Source organism: Eptesicus fuscus, chromosome 8 (assembly GCF_027574615.1).
Source record: "Eptesicus fuscus isolate TK198812 chromosome 8, DD_ASM_mEF_20220401, whole genome shotgun sequence".
NCBI classification, from domain to species: Eukaryota; Metazoa; Chordata; class Mammalia; order Chiroptera; family Vespertilionidae; genus Eptesicus; species Eptesicus fuscus.
In genome coordinates, this window is record NC_072480.1 from 77,641,347 (window position 1) to 77,662,286 (window position 20,940).

Genomic DNA, 20,940 nt, shown 5'->3' on the forward strand with positions numbered 1-20,940 from the left:
AATAAAAAATAACTCATGCCGAAACCGGTTTGGCTCAGTGGATAGAGCGTCGGTCTGTGGACTGAAAGGTCCCAGGTTCAATTCCGGTCAAGGGCATGTACATTGGTTGCGGGCACATCCCCGGTGGGGGGTGTGCAGGAGGCAGCTGGTCGATGTTTCTCTCTCATCGATGTTTCTAGCTCTCTATCTCTCTCCCTTCCTCTCTGTTAAAAATCAATAAAATATAAAAAATAAAAAAATAACTCATTTCAACAACTTTGGGAACTTCTATAAAAATGATAACAAGTAACATTATATCACTGTGCAATACTTAACATATTCTGCCTGGGTCTCTGAGCTCTTGGAAATGTTCATATGAAGCAATATCTTAAGGGAGTAATTATGTGGAAGTCATACACACACACACAGACACACACACACACACACACATATCACAATAAATATATATATAGAGAGAGAAAATTAGGCGGGGCCAGTGTGGGACAGTGATTGAGCGTTGACCTATGAACCAGGAGGTCATGGTTTAATTCATAGTCCTGGTCTGGCATATGCCAGGTTGCAGCCTCGGTCCCTAGTGGGGGCATAAGGAGGCGGCTGATCAATGATTTGCTCTCATTATTGATGTTTCTATTTCTCTCTCCCACTCTCTTCCTCTCTGAAAGCAATAAAAAAATTTAAAATGTGGCTAGTGTGAATTAAGATGTGGTGTAAGTGTTATACTGAACTTTATTTAAAATAAAAAATAATTAAGATTAGTATAGTAGGCCCTAGCCGGTGTAGCTAAGTGGGTAAAGTTTGGCCCATGCACTAAAGTGTCACAGGTTTGATTCCTGGCCCAGGGCTCATACCTGGGTTGCAGGTTTGATCCCTGCCCCCGTTGGGGCGTGTGCAGGAGGCGACCAAACTGATGTGTTCTCCTCTCACATCAATGTTTCTCTCTCTTCCCCTCCCTCCTAACCTTTCCCCAACCCCTTGCTCTAAAATCAATGGAAAAAATATCCTTGAGTGAGGATTAACAATAACAAAAAATAGTACAGTAGAATTTAGTCACATTGCCAGCGATTACACCTGGAAGGACATAGAAACAAATGCGATCATTCCATTTTTTAAAAAAGTACGAAGTGGTAAACTCCCTAAGTGTATAGCGTAGGAGAAGATCCTCCCAACTGTGAAATAATTTGATTCAGTAATTAGAGGCTGGGACTCTCAACACTGGGGATTACAGTTTGGTTATCTTTGAGCACATGCAAGTAGTCCCCACTACCCTTAGGCCTTTTGACAGAGCCATAGCATCTCTAATTAAAAAGAGGAAATCTGATAAAATAAAAATCTAAATTGACTACATGGCTCACTCCTAGCTTATATGAGGCTCTTCAGTTTCAGTTGGCAGTTCATTTGACTGTTCTTTTGGATAAAAATACTGAAGTTAAGGCTCTTTTCTCTGAGTTTCCTGGTGTGAGCCTTCATCATGGATATCTGAAACCTGTCATTAGAAAGTTCCTCATATATTAGGCCATTATTATGTGTAAAGCTGATGGAAGCCGCCTTTGATCTGTTTGTTTGCTCAAGTTTCTTCAGTGAGAGGTAATTTTCTTACAAGCAGTGAGTTCAGATTCTTTCAAAGGTCTTAGACTCTCACACTCAAAGATTCCTCTTAACAGAGTCTCCTGAATAATGATATTGACTAAAACTCTTTTCATGCAGTAAGTTACATAAATACAGAATTTTATTTTATTTTATTTTTTTTTTAAAATTTCCATCATCATTTATTCCCTCTATGCCTTCTTCCACCTCCACCCAACCTCCTCCTCACCACCCCAAAACACCACACTATTGTCCATGTCTATGAGTTCTCTCTTTTTTTTCTTTTTTTGCTCAATCCCTCTACTCCACCCCGACCAGAGCTGTCTGCCAGCTCTGAATAGTTATATATATTTAATTGAATCTTTTTTTCCTTTATTTCCATTTAGGTGTCTTATAAGTCTTTGAACTTTTCTGTTTTGCCATCTGAAAAACATGAATTACCTGTGACATTTGGACTCCAATATGGTTGGGCTCTCTCTCCTTATACCTATAGAAATTAGGTGTGATCATTTCTCTCTAGTTTGTCTATGGGAAGGAGAGTTTCATATCCTCCCTTTTCTCTTCATAAGGAAATGCAGCCTGAGAGAGATTCCATATTCCAGGCAGGTCAAAGAATTCTGAACCATAAGCTGAGCTTAGTCCCAGGTGAGGCTACTAGTTTTTCAAGCACCAGAATTTTCATTAATTCTTAGTATAGCTATGAATGTCCTATAGTCTCATTGTCTTTTATTTTTCAAACTAGAGGCCTGGTGCATGAAAATTCATGCACTGGACAGGAGGGGGGGGGTGTCTCCTCAGCCCGGCCTGCCCCCTCTCACAGTCTGGGAGACCTCAGGGGCAGGAGGTGACCTGGCAATCAGGGGAAGGCGACACCCCATCACACCTCTGCTGCTGTCACTGCTGGCAGCACAAGCCTCGGCGGGCCCTGGTTACCTGAGCCTTGGGAGGGGCTGGGGGGCTGAGGGAACTGGGGGACTCTGAAGGCAGGTGAGCAGAGTCAATTTGCTAATTGACTGCCCCACCCTCAAAGATGGTGGTGCCCAGTCCCCTCTGCCCCGCTGGGCGCCACCATCTTTGAGGGCGGGGCAGTCAATTAGCATATTCCCTCTTTATTAGATAGGATTACTTAATACTATAAGATAAGTAAGGTAAGACACTCTTATTTAAACATATTTTATTAGGTTCTGCTGTACATAGGGCACTATGCTAGGTAATATAGGAATATGTACAGAAAAGACAATATTTTCTTCTCTATCCCTACATGATAAATTCTGTGATGTACATTTAGTGCTATGAGGGAGAAGAGGGATCTGATCTATTTGGAGAATTTATGTGGTATTAAAGAATAAGAAAATGGCAGTTGGGCAGGAGTTTTTTTGTGGTTGTTTTTTTTTGTTTAAATGAAAGGAGCTATACTTGAAAAGGGTATTTTTTAAAATTTTGTTTTACAATGGATGATACATTATAGTAATTGTTTTCCTTACAGGAAATAGAATTCTGTACTCTCCAAAATAATGTCTGGCAAATTTTTATTTTATTTTATTGTCTAAAGTTTTACATATGTCTTCTTTTCCCCAATTGACTTTCCCCAATTACCCCGTCCTCCCCCCGCCCCCCGTCCCCGCAGCCATTCCCAGCCCTGGCAAGCCCCCACTGCCCCAGTGTCTGTGTCCATTAGTTATGCTAATATGCATGCATACAAGTCCTTTGGTTGCTCTCTAACCCTCCATCCCCTACCCTTTGTCTCTAGATTGATCTATTCTTGTTCATCAAATTATGTTGATCATTATATCCCACATATGAGTAAGATCATGTGATATTTATCTTTCTCCGACGGGCTTATTTCACTTAGCATAATGCTCTCCAGTTCCATCCATGTTGTTGCAAATTGTAAAAGTTCCTTCTTTTTTATAGTGGCGTAGTATTCCATTGTGTAGATGTACCACAGTTTTCTAATCCACTCATCAAATCTGCTGATGGGCACTTAGGCTGTTTCCAAATCTTAGCAATTGTAAATTGTGCTGCTATGAACATAGGGGTTCATATATCCTTTCTGATTGGTGTTTCTGTGTCTGGCTAATTTTAAAGAATTCATTAATGGGGCAATCCACACTGGAGTTGTACTTAATACAACCTACTTTAACTGGGTACTACAAAAAAAATTAAATATATTAGAAGTCAATTATATTTATACTAGAGGCCCGGTGCACGGAATTCGTGCAAGAGTAGGCCTTTACAGCCCTGGCAGCCTCTGCCCTTATCTCCCAGCCCCGGCTGCCTCGTGACCCTGTGGCCCTGCCCCCCACCCACTCGTCATTCCGGAAGGTAGTTCCACCGTCCGGTTTAATTAGCATATTAGCTCTTTATTACATAGGATTTTTATTAATATATTTTCTTTTCACTGTGTCAGTTGTAACTTTCATCTTGTTTTTTTATCTTTTAGACCTGGAATGGCCAAATATCAGGGAGAAGTTCAAAGTTTGAAACTGGATGATGATTCAGTCATAGAAGGAGTAAGTGACCAAGTACTTGTGGCAGTTGTGGTCAGTTTCGCTTTGATTGCTACCCTGGTATATGCACTTTTCAGGTGAGACTAAAGGACAAAAGAATTGAAATAATATATATTTCCTAGGGCCACAGATTTTCTGACTGCTTCTAGTAATGCTTAATCCTTAATATGAAAAGCAAGTAATAAATCTCAGCAATTGTATATATTTACTAAAGTGTTTTATTTTCTACAAGGCCCTAAATGCTACCATACATTCCCTGATATTAGCTGTCTTATCAGATAAATTTACATTTATTATCATATTTTGAATAAAGTATTAATATTTTCTATAAGGAGTATCGCTATTTGAAAATGTAATTTTCATAATTGAATCCATTAACTTGTAGGTGATATAATAAATACAAAATATTTTCAGTGTTTAAATATAAAACTAAGTTAAAAAAAGGAAAACCCATTTTATAGTATACTAGAAGCCTGGTGCACGAAATTGGTGCATGGGTAGGGTCATTAGGCCTGGCCAGCAATCGGCCAATCGGGGCTTTCCGGCTGCCGGCTGGGGCCTTCCTTTGTTCTGCACTGCCCCCTGGTGGTCAGTGCATGTCATACCGAGTGGTCGAACTCCCAAGGGGACACTTTGCATATTAGCCTTTTATATGTATAGATAGGGACTTTAGATTAGAATTAAAATTATTGTTACAGAATCAGAAATAATACTTAAAGGTCTCAGATGTCTACCGTATGTACCAGCGATTTTTAGCCAGTGTGCCACAAGAATTTTTAAAACATGCAATACCTGACTATTTACTCAGGGACACTGACCTCTTTTCCCTTAGATTCTGAAATTTAAAAAAATGACAGCAGCCAACACAACAATAGCCATTCAGTTTGAAAGAATCAAAATTATTCCTTTTTTTTTGTCAGATTGGCAAAAAATACAATATTTTTTGGTGTGCTACAGAATTTTTAGCAATTAGTTTATGTGTGCCATGAGATGAAAAATTTTGAAAATTGCTACTATAAACCAATATACAGAGTCTAGTAATAAACTAGAAATTTAAGTGTTAACACATGGAGAAAAAAATATATATATATGGTAAAACCTCGATTTAACAGGCGAGGTGGTGTCTGTTAAAGCTGAAAGGCTGTTATATAATAAAGTAGGTTTTCTGAATGTGTATGTTTAAAAATTGACAAATTAGTTTGCCTGTTTTTACTTAGGTAGACATGTTTGTGTAATTAAAATTAAGTATATATGAAAAGTTTAATTTTACAGAATAGTTTCCTATATTACAGTGGTTTTAAATTTATACTGAATAGGTGTAATAAATGCAGGCATTCATCAGTCATCTGGAGTAAACAAATGTACATGGTTCGGGCGTGGCTCAGTGCACGTCAGAACGTTGGCTAGTGTGCATTAAGACTGCTGCAGAAGGTCACCCAACCCGATAACAGAACCAATTACTGTGAGCGATGTAGTGTGGTCACGTGCTAATCATTTGCTGAACATTGTTTACCAGTGATGCTTCTTGGATTTAAATATGTAGATATAGTTGTAGATATGTAATATTTATTTATGTCAGTGAAATTACTAGTGTTTTTTCCAACATATGGCCCATTTGCTAAAATTTGTTAAAAAAGGGTGGGAATAGCCGAAACCGGTTTGGCTCAGTGGATAGAGCATCGGCCTGTGGATTGAAAGGTCCCAGGTTCGATTCCAGTCAAGGGCATGTACCTTGGTTGCGGGCACATCCCTGGTGGGGGGTGTGCAGGAGGCAGCTGGTCGATGTTTCTCTCTCATCGATGTTTCTGACTCTCTATCCTTCTCCCTTCCTCTCTGTAAAAGATCAATAAAATATATATTTTTTAAAAAAAGGGTGGGAATAAGGGAGAGAGATCAATCAAAGGACTTCTATGCATGCATATAAGCCTAACCAATGGACACAGACACCAGAGGGGTGAGGGCATGAGTGGGGGGTTGGGGGTCTATGGGGAGATAAAGACACATATGTAATACCTTAATAAAGAAAAAAAATTCAAAAATTACAAAAACAAACAAACAAAAAAACCAAAACAGTGAATTAATAACAAAAAAATAACCTGTTAATTTAATTATAAGTAAATCTTGGAAAAAAGCATTTCAAATTAACAATGTGTTCATTTTCACATACTACATAAGGACTGGAAATTTTTTCCATTAAAACCAAAGTCTGTTAAATCAAGGGTTAACTGGAGTTTCATTACATTTATACTGAACTTCTGATTAGATATTTGACTTTAAATTGTTTTTGTCTTCTCTGAAATAATGGTTATATTTCATCAGCTTTCTTTTCTAAAATTTGAATTTTTTTCCAAATATTTTTTATTGATTTCAGAGGGGATGGGAGAGGGAGAGATAGAAACATCAGTGATGAGAGAGAATCATTGATTGGCTGCCTTCTGCACAACCCCTATTGGGGATCGAGCCCACAACCCAGGCATGTGCCCTTGACTGAAATTGAACCCAGGACCCTTCAGTCCGCAGGCCGATGCTCTATTCACTGAGCCAAACCAGCTAGGGCTAAAATTTGAATTTTTTACTAAAAATTGAAAAATCATAGGATGGATTTCTTTACATTTCCTTATCCCATTGGAATATTAATTTAGAATTCTTATTGCTGTTGGATATTGGTTCACCCAGAGAGTAAAGGTTCCTCTATAGTGTAACACCAGGATTGTGTGGACTTAAAATATTGCTGTTAAAGAGGTTTTAATTTAGGAAAAACTTTTACAGTCAAATGAAATTAAGCCATAATTCAGAGATAAATCTTTATCCCCAACCTACTAAGTACTTCTAATTTTCAATACGCATTGTCTTATCCCATCCTATAATATCAGTCACTATCTTCTTGCCTTTGAGTATCCAGTTTAATTGTTAATGTTAAGATATTAGTGGTATGTTAGCTTTTGGCATTTCTACATTTTATAATTTTAGTTGTGTGGCTTTTTAAAATTATTTTTATTGATTTCACAGAGGAAGGGTGAGGGAGAGAGAGAGAGAGAGAGATAGACACATCAATGATAAGAGAGAATCGTTGGTCAGCTGCCTCCTGCACTGGAGATTGAGCCCACAACCTGGGCACATGCCCTGCCCAGGAATCAAACCTGGGACCTCCTGGTTCATAGGTGGACACTCAACTACTGAGCCACGCTGGCCAGGCTATCATTTTAGTTTTTGATTTCTCTGTCCCCCACCTCACCATAGGTTAAAAAGTTGGGAGAAGGACTTAGTTATATATGGAAAAGTGTTCAAATGCATAATAATATATAGATTTATATAGCTGCTTATTTGGAAGGAATTATACAAAGGAATTAAATGTGTTCATTGTTCTTTTATTATTTGTAAGTCTGCGATTACATTAAATCCAAGGCACTAGGTCTCTGGATTTCATCATTTGCCACTTAAACCTGAAATGGGCCAATAATCAGGGATCTCAGAATAGCCTGCAGTGTTCAGTCCTGGAAGTGGAGTACAGTTGTCCACTATCATTTACATTTATTTAGTTACCAGTAATTGTAGGTCAAAATTTAGACTCATAAAGAAAACTGATTCATCTGACAGTATTTTATATTCAAAGTTTATTGTATTTTATTCAACAGAAATGCACATCAAAACATTCACCCAGAAAACCAAGAACTAATAAGGGTGCTTCGGGAACAACTTCAAACAGAACAGGTACTGTTTATGTAAATATGTGCATTTATGCAAGAAGTAGACGTTATTACTCCCTTTGTGTATGAAATTGTGATGAAATATTAATAAATTACTTTTTGGAAACATATTCTCCTTCCTGCTTTAAGACCTAAAATTATCCTATCGATTGTATATTTTCAGATTAGGCAAATGACTAGTATTAAATCTATTCAGGTGTTTTCATATCTTTTTAACTTGCTTTAAAAGACAGCAGTTTTTGTTTTATTTACTTGTGAGGAAATAATCACTGTCTAATTGGCTTTAGCGAAATGTAGTGGAAAAACCATTCTTTCTAACATATATTTCTCAAAGACCTACAAAGAAATGACTATAAAGAGTGGCTTTTTTTTCTTTTTCTTCAGCAGTCAAAGTTAAGAAAACTAGTTAGGCAAAAAAAGAAAACTTTTCTCATCTGCCCTGTCTTTGTTTCTAACCAGATGGACTCTCTGATCCAGAAATGTAACATATTTTATGAAGGCTGGATTAAGTAGGATATTATACACCTTCATGTATAGCTCACATCAAAAAACAAAATTTAAAAAGTTGATTTCCTACCCACCAAGCAAACTTTAATTCCAAACAGGGTTTTATTGATTATCCATTCACCAAATATTTATTGAAAATCCACTATATGCCAGACAGTGTTCTAGGAATTGGGAATTCAATTCTGAACTAAACACACAAGAATTCCTGCTTCATAGAACTTAAATTAATTGATGCAAAAATAGTTTAAGCATGTTAGTAGTACTCTGTTCCAGAGCTGTTATTATCAATAATTCATGCTGGGATAGTGTTTAGTAATTCACAAAATGATTTCACATACTATTCTTATTTAATCTTCAAACATAAGAAAGGCAACATTTATTCTCATTTAACATATTAGATCACTAAGATTTTCTTAAATTCACACTGGGGTTACATGACTAGATCTAGATATACAGGAGTCCCAGACTGAGGGGGATCTTCCTTTTTTTTTTTTTTTTTTCTTTACCACTCTCCTATGCATGTACCGCATACCTTCCATAGCTTGATTAGAATAAGCTAGTGACTTATCCTATACTGTGCTGTCCTACTATTGTAGGCACTAGCCATGCATAGCTACTTAATTTTAAATTAAATAATATTAATTAAAAATTCAGTACTTTAGTCACATTAGCCATATTTCAAGTACTCAATAGCCATTTATAGCAAGTGGTTACCATATTGGACAGCACAAATAAATTTCCATTATTGCATAAAGTTCTGTTGGACAGCACTGGTAACTGGTTTTTCATGAGTTAATTCCCAAAGAATAATGAGAGAAAAGGTAGGGGGGGAAACATTAAGTGCTGTATGTTTTTCTTTTTTGCACCATTAAAAATGACATAAAAGACTATAACTTCAAGGTCTGACCTTGGCTAAATAAGTAGCTAAACACTGGTCAGGAATATATGAATGAAAAAATATATATTAAAAATGAAAAAATAAAGCTAATACTTCGGAAACAGTTTGGCATATCTTATCCTTCATTTATGCATTAGCTCAGCCTTGTGTTACTCATTCTAATGGAGTAAAAGAGAAACTCCTAAGTTATCCTAGGTTTTTATTTTTAAATTGTGTTCAGGAAAGAAGGTAGAGACCATGCGATTTATAAATAAAACAACAATATTTATAACTTTAAATATTTCTTCAGCAAAGTTAAGAAAATAATTAACTTTACTAAACTTATAAAACCTTAAACTATTGTAAATCTCAAATTTGATGAGGACTACACAGTATTGGCTATATTCGTAAGTGTAGTTGAGCATGAAGATAACTTTGAAAAGCCTGTTATATGTTTCATATATAAATGTATACACATTTTCTCATCAGGATGCACCTGCTGCTGCTCGACAGCAGTTTTACACTGACATGTACTGTCCAGTCTGTTTACATCAAGCCTCCTTCCCTGTGGAAACAAACTGTGGACATCTCTTTTGTGGTAAGCAAACAGTGCTGTCCTTGGTAATAGTGACTGTTTGGACCAAGACTCATATGTAGATTGCTCCAGATATCCTGCCCTACTTATCAGCCACTTTTACTTAGTGTCTTTGCATTCAAAGATGTAAAAAACTAGTTATTCAACTTCTCAATAAACAGAAATATGTTTCTTTGAATAGTAATTTAGGTATATTAATACCAGGATGGATTGACTAATTGTTCATCACTTTTTAGGGTTTCATTTATTATCCATCTTTCCCAAGGCAGGAAGGTTCTTCTCTCAAGGACCCTGCCTACTAACTCTTTTTTACTCTGAGTCAGTACAGTCAGTTCTTAGCCTCTCTTTCTTGACCTCAAGAGGTTTGGTGATGGAGAATGAGAAACCTAGAGCATGTAGTGGGACAAAAAGGCAATGTTGATGTCACACTTACTTAGTATCAGTAAGGGGTGCCTTCTACCCTCCAGAAAGATTTCATAGAGAAGAATGAGATGTCATATAGTCATTGCTTGTTTGGTCATATAAGATTGGGGAGAGTCAGTTATTACATGATAGTTAACGTATTTCAATTCACCTAGCCCCACAAGACCAAGGCTCAGAGGTGTTAAGAAATTTTACAAAGGGTAAATCTAGCTGCTAAGGGACAGAGGTAGTTTTAAATGTAGGTCTAACTTTAAACTCTAGCTCAATTCTACTCTGATTGGTGGCTTAAACAACTACTCTCTACTTAAGATTTATCCAATTTTTCATTGTGGTATTTCTTTGTTTGAACAGCTATATTCAAGATAGGATTCTAATTGCTCCCCAAATGCACACAATTTCCATATAAAGTCTAATTTAAAATGTAGCATACAATGACCCTATAAATTACTTTTGTTTAAGATTCATTATATAGAATTCTTAGGTATATAGTGTTACTGTTATGTTGTTGGGGATGATATACATATTTGAAATCCGTACCAGGCACTGCAGGATTTTCTGTACCTTGTGCTGATTTAGTAAGTATTAACCAACCCCATTATTGCCTCATCCAATAATTCCAACTTCTTTTCTAAGGTTTTTGCCTAAGCAGCTAACAAATTATAATTATTTGTTGGAAATGCTAATGAGGAGCAAAATAATGAAAGATCAGATAGGGAGAATTAAATGGCCATCAGAGAAAGCAGATACTTCCCCCCACTCTCAAATCTCTGGTAGATATTCCTAATCAGTTGGACACTTTTTCTGAGTCTGGATATGAACTCAGCCATCCTCTAACACAGTACTCCAGGCAAGTGCTAGGAATCACTGAGGTTTGGCAGGCAAGGTGAACTCTGTTTGCCAATCCAGGCTTAAGTAATTCATTGAGTGGATAACCCAGTCAGTTGAAAGATGGCTGTATTGTGTTCTTGGTTTTACCTTTGGGTCTGAGGTAATAGGGTAGATTGCTTCTGATATCCTGCTCTACTTGTTAGACACTTTTATTTACTGTCTGTAAGTTCAAAGGTTAAAAAAAAAACTAGTTATTCTACTTCTCAATAAACAGACATGTGTTTCTTTGAATAGTATAGTTCAAGTATACTGATATCATCAAGTGCACTTTAGCTTAGTTCCTATATATGGAACTAGTCTGTCCCTTTCAGGGAGTTAGAAATGATGCAGCAACAGATCTTACCTTACTTGCCATTGTAGCCATCATTATTTTATTTTATTCTCCAGCAGTCTTATGAGGTCTTATTCCCATTTTACAAATAAACAAATTTAGAGAGATCGTGACCCAGATTAAAGTCATTGAGTCATCTCTCCCACATCCTATTTAGGTGGATCTCTCTTCTTAAAGAAGGGGAAAGTTGAGAAAAAGGAAACACATCAAGCATGTCATAGCAGATGTGTATGAACTGAAGTGTTTAATTTACTGGACCATAGTTTCTCAGTACAGGCAAGTGGCTGTTATATAATTTGCAAAACAAGGACACCTACACCCCAATTTGTGGAAAAGAGATGTGGGATTAATTAAGTTCAGCCGGGGCCAGGGTGGCTCAGCTGGTTGGAGCATTGTCCTGTGCACCGAAGGGTGGAGGATTCGGTTCTTGGTCAGGGCACATGCCAGGGTGGCAGGTTCCACCCACCCCCACCCCGTTGGGATACATGCGGGAGGTGGCCGATTGATGTTTCTTTTTCACATTGATGTTTCTCTCTCCCTTTCTCTCTAAAATAAATTTAAAAAATGAAAAAAAAAACACACATAAGCTCATGTGTCAAAACACATTGAACTTTTTGAGTTAGAAGGAGTAGATAAATCTAAGGCATCATTACAAATGGTAATAATAATACTAACAGATTTATAATAAATTTTGCTTTAATATAGTTTCGATATGAAGTTAGATTGCTCAAAGTACTTAGTATTATCTAACACAATACTCTGAGAGTAGGGGGGAAATATCAGATAAAAGATTGGTTAGCTTTTAAATTCATCTTTAAATTGTCAAACCAGTTTTTCCCCACAGTCACTGGAATGTCCAGTTTGTACAGCTTTTGCTTAGCCCAGTGGTTTGCTCAGCCATCTCCTCTTCCATCCATTTCTTCTTCTGGTGATTGCTCTTGCTATTCATAAAACCTGGAGCGTCCTCCCTTCTGATTTTTGCCTGTCTAAATTTTTGCTATCCTACAAAGTTCAAATCTTTCTCCTTTGCAGGTTACTCTCTAGCACAGTGGTTCTCAACCTTTCTAATGCCGCGACCCTTTAATATACAGTTCCTCATGTTGTGGTGACCCCCAACCATAAAATTATTTTTGTTGCTACTTCACAACTGTAATTTTGCTACTGTTAATGAATCATAATGTAAATATCTGTGTTTTCCGATGGTCTTAGGCTCTACAGCAGCGGTTCTCAACCTGCGTGTTGCGACCCAGAGGTTGAGAACCGCTAGCAGGGTCGCTTAAGACCATCGGAAAACACAGATTGTGCTTAGCTGTTTTGCTGCACACAAACACCTTTAAGCAGAAAAATCAAACTCATCCAGTACGAAAGAAAGTTGATTCACTTACTGAACTGGATTATAAACTTTATTAGGGCAGAGAGCATGTAATCTGTATAATTTTGTTCCTTTTTCACACTACTTAATTACTGTTACTGATACGTAAGTAACTTGGCTTTCAAAACTCATAAAAAAGTAAGAATTGTGTTTTTGTAACATATATGAAATTTTGAACAGAAAATTATGCTGATTTGTTGGTGTAATTTATACAATGATGTTTAATTACTGTTTTATTTATTTTACATAGGAAATGCAGTATTTTCTAATAAGTCTCAAAGCATTGAAGCAATTAATGCATGCTTGCTTTTGTCTAAAAATATCTACATCTTAACTGGTAGTTTAAATAAAAATGTTTTTTAATAGCTGGGAATTGTTATTAGATTGGAATTTGCCTGAAGAGATGTGGGATGAAGTAAAAAAAAATATTTTAAAATAAGATGATACTGTTCAAATATTTTAGGTATTCCAAACATCACTATTAATTTCTTTTCCCCACTAGGTACCTGCATTATTGCATACTGGAGATACGGTTCTTGGCTTGGGGCAATCAGCTGTCCAATTTGTAGGCAAACGGTAATGTTTGTATCCAGAAAGCATCATTAATGCTAGTTCATTTTGTAAATCTTTGTAGTTTCTGTATCTGAATTCTGAATTATTTTGATATTTTTAGAATTTCCTTTATCCAAAGCTTCTATGCTGTTATTCCATTATTTTTATGTCTTTAAGACACCTCAAAAAAAGGTAATCCCTTTGAAATTCTTCAGTTGTAGGAAAAACAAATGGTAAGTGCCTAGAAAGTCTTTGTTGTAATACCAGCAAAGTAATAGCTGAAATAGCTAATCAGGCTTAAGAAAATATCGCTCATATTTCTTATGGGAAAAAATGGTATTTCCTTTTTAACTTATTTTTAATCTGTCCTTCTCCAGTAAGGGTCCAGATAGCTTTAAATAATGAATAATTTTTTAACTGTCTTTTTTAGAAACATAACCACATTGAATTATCCAGAACAGATTTGACTGTTATAGTTAGTCTAGAAGCTAATTCAGGAGGGAGGCAATAAGTTTTCATAAACATGTATTGAAGTCTGAAATATCAGCACAGATGGGGTTGCCAGATTTTCTGTTTCTTTGACAAACTGGGAAAAGCAATATAGTGAAAATTCTGGGAAACTGAAGTTCTTAGTTTTTTTAATTAATAAATATAGCAAAATAGTCCAGAGACAGAGATGCATCAAACAGACTGTCAAACTTCATAGGGAAGGCAGGGGAGGGGGGCGGGGTAAGAGATCAACCAAAGAACTTGTATGCATTCATATAAGCATAACCAATGGACACACACTAGGGGGATTAGGGCATGTGCTGGGGGGTTGGGGTAGCCTGGGAGAGGTCAATGGGATGGGGGGAAAAGGAGACATATGTAATACTATATGTAACACTTTAAACAATAAAGAATTTTTTAAAAAAAGATAAGCAAAAAAAAAGCTTATCTAATCATAAATATGTATATATTTAGCAAAATAGGACATTCTCTCAGTTGTGTATAGTTTTTCATAATATCCTTTTAGTTATTTTATTTTTCACTTAAAATAAAAATATACACCTTTCTTATAATGAGTTATGAATGTGTAAAAAGATAGCATCTCCCTAGGAAGTCTTCTAGTATGTAAAATAAAGTCCTAAAAAGGATAGTTTCCAAGTAAAGATGTCAAATTAGGTGCATATATTTACTTTTGCTCCCTCTTATAACCCCACTAAAATAACAGTAAAGGATATATTTTTTAATATTTATTTATTTAGTTAGTTAGTTTTAGAGAGTGTGTAAAGGAGAGGGAGAGAGATAGAAACATCAGTCGGGTGCCTCCTGCATGCCCCCACCAGGGATCACGCCTGCAACCCAGGTATGTGCCCTGACTGGGAATTGAACCAGCACCTCTTAGTTCATAGGTTCACGCTAAACCACTGAGCCACACCAGTCAGGTGTAAAAGGATATTATATAAAGACACAAACCCACAGAGACCAAAAAATAAAACAGAATGTTATGAGAGGTTACGATTTATCAAAAATTCTTTGTAAAATGTAACAGACATACAAAAAACACACTAAACAAAGAAGTACAGCTCATTGTATTATCACAAAGCAACTTTTGAGTCATCATCACTCAGGTGAAGAAACAGGAATTGGCCAACAGCCCCAGAAGGCTCCTCAGGACACCTCCCAAATCGTCACCCCTTCTTCCTCTCCTATAGGCAACTTCTGTTTCACTTTTATGATAAGCATTTCCTTGATTTTCTTTGTTTTATTATCTTAGCATACATTTCTAAGATTATTTAGTTTTGCCTGATTTTTGGAATTTAAGTAAAACCATATGGTATACATGTTATCCCCCAAACATACACACGGATATACAGGGGTGGGCAAAAGTAGATTTACAATTGTTTGTATGGAAAATAATACATTAATTAAAAAATAATAATACAAGGATAAACTCATTGTCTCACATACTCACAACTGTAAACCTTTTGCCCACTCCCATATACCTTTCAGCCTTTGTTCTAACTGTCTACTTCCTTCCATCACTGCCTTCATCTTCGGTGTAGGGGGAGGTTCAGGGCTTACTCTTCTTTCCTTCTTCCTTCTACATTCCCAAATTCTGTCTCTTTCACATTTGACTCTTTATCATATGATCAGGTGGAAAATATTTTGGTTGTTTTTTTTATCCTGCCCCTCTGGATGATTTTATATGTGACACAAAGCAGTCAACACTGAAACTTATTTGCCACTCTCACCTTTCATCATCTTTAACTATCTGCCAGCCACACTGAGACCAGGCCCTAGGTCCCGTGTTAAAGAATTAGTTCCACCACCCGCAGCTTTTCACAGGGTATATATAAATTACCAGGTGGTATCCTTTGGCCCACCCATAAATTGGCTAGAGGCTAGAAAGATGGAGATAAAATTGTTTTAATATAATAGCTTTTGGTTTTCTAACTATAGAGTAATTCATCCTGGAGGCAAGACAGGTGGCAGATACTTGCTTCACTTCCTGTTCCACTGGAACTAATAATGCATAGGCTGATGCCTCTGGCTAGAACACCCTCACCACTTCCCTCCGTGAACACATACACTAACACACCCATGGTCCTACCTGTGTTTCAAGGGCTAGCTCCGTGTTCGGCAAACTGCGGCTCGCGAGCCACATGCGGCTCTTTGGCCCCTTGAGTGTGGCTCTTCCACAAAATATAATGGCTTGGGCGAGTCTATTTTGAAGAAATGGCGTAGAAGAAGTTTAAGTTTAAAAAATTTGGCTCTCAAAAGAAATTTCAGTCGTTGTACTATTGATATTTGGCTCTGTTGACTAATGAGTTTGCTGACCACTGGGCTAGCTTAAGTTTCAGGATTTCTGGACACTGCAGGGAGAAGTTCTTACTTTCCTAAGCACCATTATAACACCTACCACAGTGCCTTAGAATAGGCTGTTGAACAGGTCTGCCTCCCCTTCTATCTTGGGGATTGTGATCACCAATGGGCAAGGCCATGTCTTCATTTTTTTTTTTTTTGGTATATCAAGCACTTAGCACAATGCCCACAATGAAGTGCTCAATTAATATTTATTTAAAGAATGCATTTAACAAATTAGTGAAGAGCTAACATACGTGCTCCTCCTACTACTGACTGCTATTAGTCACTCCTTTGTTTAGCTGTTGGAGAGTATCTGAATACTGGGAAGCCCTTGTATTACAGCTGAACAGAGGAAGGACAGAAACAACAGCTAGCCCTGGCCAGTGTGGCTCAGTTGGAGCATCATCCCGTACCCTGAAAGGTTGTGGGTTCAATTCCCAGTCGGGGCACATACCCAGGTTGCAGTTCGGTCCCTGGTTGGGGCACATATGAGAGGCAACTGGTTGATTTTTTTTTTTCTTTCTCTCCCTTCCTCTCTTTGAAGAATAATAAACAACCAACAACAGCTAGATGATTCAAACCTAACTCTGTCATTGTATAGCAACCATCTCTATCAGGGTTTTCAAGTCTATCACCTTCAGATTACCCAAGTGTCCTGGGATATTTGTGTATCCTCACCTCTACCATGAAGGAAAATGGGTTAAATGTACTATGTTATATAACAGTATCAAGAAGGAACTGTTTTTATTACAGCAGGGCTAGGTGTTTGAGAACATCCTTGCACTAAGTTAATCCTTTGTTATGGTTGGTAATATTCAAAGATATTTCAAATACCAGGGAGGATAAGGAATCATTATTTTAATCCCCTGTTTTTCTCTCTCCAAGTGATATATATTTTTTATGTCACTTTGCTCCTGAATGTTTTCTCATCATTCTTACATCTTCAACTGTAGAGAACTACTGACTTTTTTCCTAGTCTGGACTGGAAAATATTACAACCAATATTTGGATAAGGTGCCCATTTTATTTTATAAATGTTCAAATTACATTTTGCACTGGATTTTATTGTAGGCAGTAATCTTACTTTCCTCCCTTGTGTTGCCTTTTTTAAAGGAAATGAGTGAAATATAAATTCAAAAGTTTTTCTCATTTTACTGAATAACACAAAACTAATGCTGCAGAAAGGTATAACTTTTTTTTCCTGTAATATTATAGGTAACTTTATTGCTACCAGTATTTGGTGAAAATGACCAGTCTCAGGATGTTGTATCATTGCTTCAAGATATTAGTGATTATAACCGGAGATTCTCAGGGCAGCCCAGATCTGTAAGTAACATTATAGCAGGTACAAAGTTAGAGGGAACAAAGTGAAAGTATAATGATACTTCTCTTTTGTAAAGTGAGATTTACCAACAAATATTCTTTGACTATGAAAAACCTCATTGTTTACGTGTGTTGGGTAAAGTTTTTGCTTTCATCAGTGTTGTCATTCACTGAGTTACAGCTTTCCCAGGAACTACAGTGTTTCTATCTTTAAAAAAAAGGGGGGGGGGCATTGTAAAAGTCTTTTATGAAAGAGATACCTGCAAAAAAGCAATAGGAAAAATTGGAGGGAGATGTAAAATTATCAACTCCTATATGATTCTAAAATAGGGTTTGTTTTATGAGAAAATTACAACTGAGAACTGCTGGAAAGAGTTTTACACTTGTGTTTTACTCAAGTTATTTACCCTAGCCCCTGTTTGAAATGTTCCTTTAAGTAACCCTGTATGTTATCTTAGCTATTCAAAAACATTCTACTTTTAAATAACATTAATTCTAAAGTTGACCCCTCCCCTTAAGAAAGGCATTCGATAGATTAAAAATTGTCACGTCTTATTGTCTCATTCCAGTTTTCTCAAAATCTAACAGAAATCTAGAAGTGCATGTATGACTGAATATGTATTTCAAAAACCAGAATATACTAAGTACAAATTCAGTACATATCTGGAAAGCACAGACCTCTCCTCCGAGCTCTAGACTTTGTATATCAACTGCTTAGCTTATATCTCCACTTGGATGTTCCATAGGCCTCTCAAACTTAACATGTATAATATTGAACTAATTCCCTCCCTAACGCAGTTAACTCTCTTCTCAGTCTTACTCAGCTCCCCTTCCCCTCAATCCCCTCATCTGGTCTCTAAATAAGTCATACCATTTCTTGTCTTTTGGGGGGGCTCCTGTCATTTTTACTTTATAAAAATGTCATGTTTGTGGCCATTTTATTAGTCGAAGTCACCATCATCTCTTGCTTAGGACAGTTACCGTGGCCTCTTCACTTTGACTTGTTTCTCTGCGTAGCAGCCCAAGTAATGTTTTGAAAACATAAGTAAGGCCATGATGCTTTTGTGTTTTAAAATTTTCAATTTTTTTGCCTGGCTGGTGTGACTCAGTGGTTGAGCATTGGCCCATCAACCAAAAGGCCACGGGTTTGAGTCCTGGTCAGGGCACATGCCCAGGTTTTGGACTCAATCTCCAGTAGGCAGTGTGTAGGAGGCAGCCAATCAGTTCTTCTCTCTCATCGATGTTTCTCTCTATCCTTCTCCCTTCCTCTTTCTAAAACCAATATGTTTTTTAAAACCTTGCCGTTTTTTGTAATAATGTTCCACCTCCTTACTGTGCTTCCAAGGCTCTGCATGACTTGGTTCCTCCTTCCCTCCCTAACCACTTGTGTCACTCTGCCCATCCCTCACCAGACTTCAGCTAACTGGCCTCCTTTCAGCTCAGAATAGCTCCAAGTCCCTCCACATTAAAGCCTTTACGTGTGCCATTTCCTGTTTGGAATGATTGTCCCTCTGCTCTTCTCATGGATGACTTCTCATCCTTTAGGTAGCTGTTAAATAGGCCGAGGCTTTCCATGACAACAAAGGTAGTCTCTATTATTGCCCTCTGTACATTCCCTTCATAGCATGCCACAAAGGGCACTCAAGACTTGTTCATTGTCTTTCTCTCTGTAGACTAAAAGCATCATGAGAGCAATGACTGGGTTTATTTACTCAGTACTATATTCTCACTGTGAAATTCAGTGTCTGGGATACAGTAGGCCCTTAATGTTTATTGAGAAATTTAATGAATTATCCTTAAATTAAGAATTGATACTACTACTCCCAGCCAAGAATATAAGCTATTGCTCTGGCCGGGTGGCTCAGTTAGTTGGAGCATCATCCTGTATATCAAAAGGCTGCGGGTTTAATCCCTGGTCAGGGGCGCGTACAAGAGGCAGCTGATCGATGTTTCTCTCTCACATTGATGTTCCTCTGTCTCTCTCTCTCTCTCCCTTCTTCTCTAAAATCAATAAAAACATATCCTTGGGTGAGGATTAAACAAAAAAGAACATGAGCTATTAAAATGCTTTAGTAATAAACAACTAGTGCTCTTGTGCTCCCTTGCTCATATTCCTTATTCTGTAACGTCATGTCTATTTAAAGGTATATAGTTTCATCTGTTGTGGATTATAATGGGTAAATCTTTTAGATGTTGAAGCAACAAGAAAAACAATCCAATCGTTCTTGTCCTCCTTAGTTACTTTGGAGCCTCTTCTACTAATTTTTAAAATATATTTTTATTGATTTCAGAGAGGAAGGAAGAGAGAGAGAGAAACATCAATGATGAGAGAGAATCATTGATCACCTGCCTCCTGCACGCCCCACAGTGGGGGTCGAGCCCGCAATCTGGGCATGTACCCTGACTGGAAATCTAACCTTGACTTTCTGGTTCATAGGTTGACACTCAACCACTGAGCCATGCCGGCTGGCCCTCTTCTGCTATTTTCCATCTAGCATTTTTTTTTAACATATACTCCAGTGACACCTGTAGGATGATTCTTGGAAAAATCAATGTTTCAAATTCAAGAACTACCACTGGACTTTAAAAAAATCATTTTAAGATACTCATTCATATTTTTAAGTGTGAAACATGCCATTGCTCAGTTCTTATTTTTTTGTGTCAGGTATGTATTTAATGAGTAAGAAAGCTTGGTATGTGATGATATTACAATATAATAAAGACATTTAGCCCTAACCGGTTTGGCTCATTTACCTCTTACTTTGATATTACCTCATTCAAATTTGGAGTAAGATTGTGATTAATACACAAACATTTCTTAGTAACTCATTTTATATTTCTTGTCTAATTAGATTTTGTATAAACAATGCCATATGAGCAGTGAAAAATAGCTGTGACAACAGACAGAAAAGTATTCGTTAGAATATTTAAAGTAATTTACTATAGATCTTGTAAAAACTAAATAGCTGTTTTACTTTAAATATTGGTTTCTTCCATAGAGAGTAGAATAGAAAATTAACATAGGAAGTGATTCTAAAAAGACCATTTTTGTTCTTTTGTGACCAGTTTTCCAAAAGGATTTACAAGATTTTCTTTATCTGGTGTTTTTTTGAAACTGTTTTTTCTACCTTGGCAAGTGTTGCTAAGTGGTTAGAGTGTCAGCCTGCACACCAAAAGGTAATGGGTTCAATTCCCAGTCAGGGGCACGTACCTGGGTTGCAGGTTCAATCCCTGACCCCACTGGGGTGTGTTGCAGGAGGCAACCAATAGATGTGTGATGTTTCTCTCTCCCCCTCCCAACCTCCTTCCCACTCTCTAAAAATCAATGGAAAAATATTCTGGGATAAGGATTAACATAGAATAAAATAAGACTGTTTTCTTATCACTTACTCAATTATTCCTATTTTTGTCTCTATCTCCC

The 20,940-nt window shown here is 37.0% G+C and overlaps 1 protein-coding gene across 5 annotated transcripts in view; it reads left to right on the plus strand.

Annotated features, from left to right (window-relative positions):
* The window catches only part of RNF170 (ring finger protein 170), a 33,920-nt gene that overhangs the window by 5,087 nt on the left and 7,893 nt on the right, over positions 1–20,940 (plus strand). For 3 of the 5 annotated variants that reach the window (XM_054720008.1, XM_008143892.3, XM_054720007.1), the window contains exons 2-6: positions 4,028–4,171; positions 7,730–7,805; positions 9,675–9,783; positions 13,297–13,370; positions 17,412–17,522. In XM_054720008.1, coding sequence (XP_054575983.1) covers positions 4,035–4,171; positions 7,730–7,805; positions 9,675–9,783; positions 13,297–13,370; positions 17,412–17,522 — 507 coding nt within the window. In that variant the 5' untranslated portion in view covers positions 4,028–4,034. Of the gene's footprint in view, positions 1–4,027; positions 4,172–7,729; positions 7,806–9,674; positions 9,784–13,296; positions 13,371–17,411; positions 17,523–19,956; positions 20,247–20,940 lie in introns of those variants that run through there. The other 2 variants (XM_054720009.1, XM_028148727.2) reach the window with 2 other exon arrangements.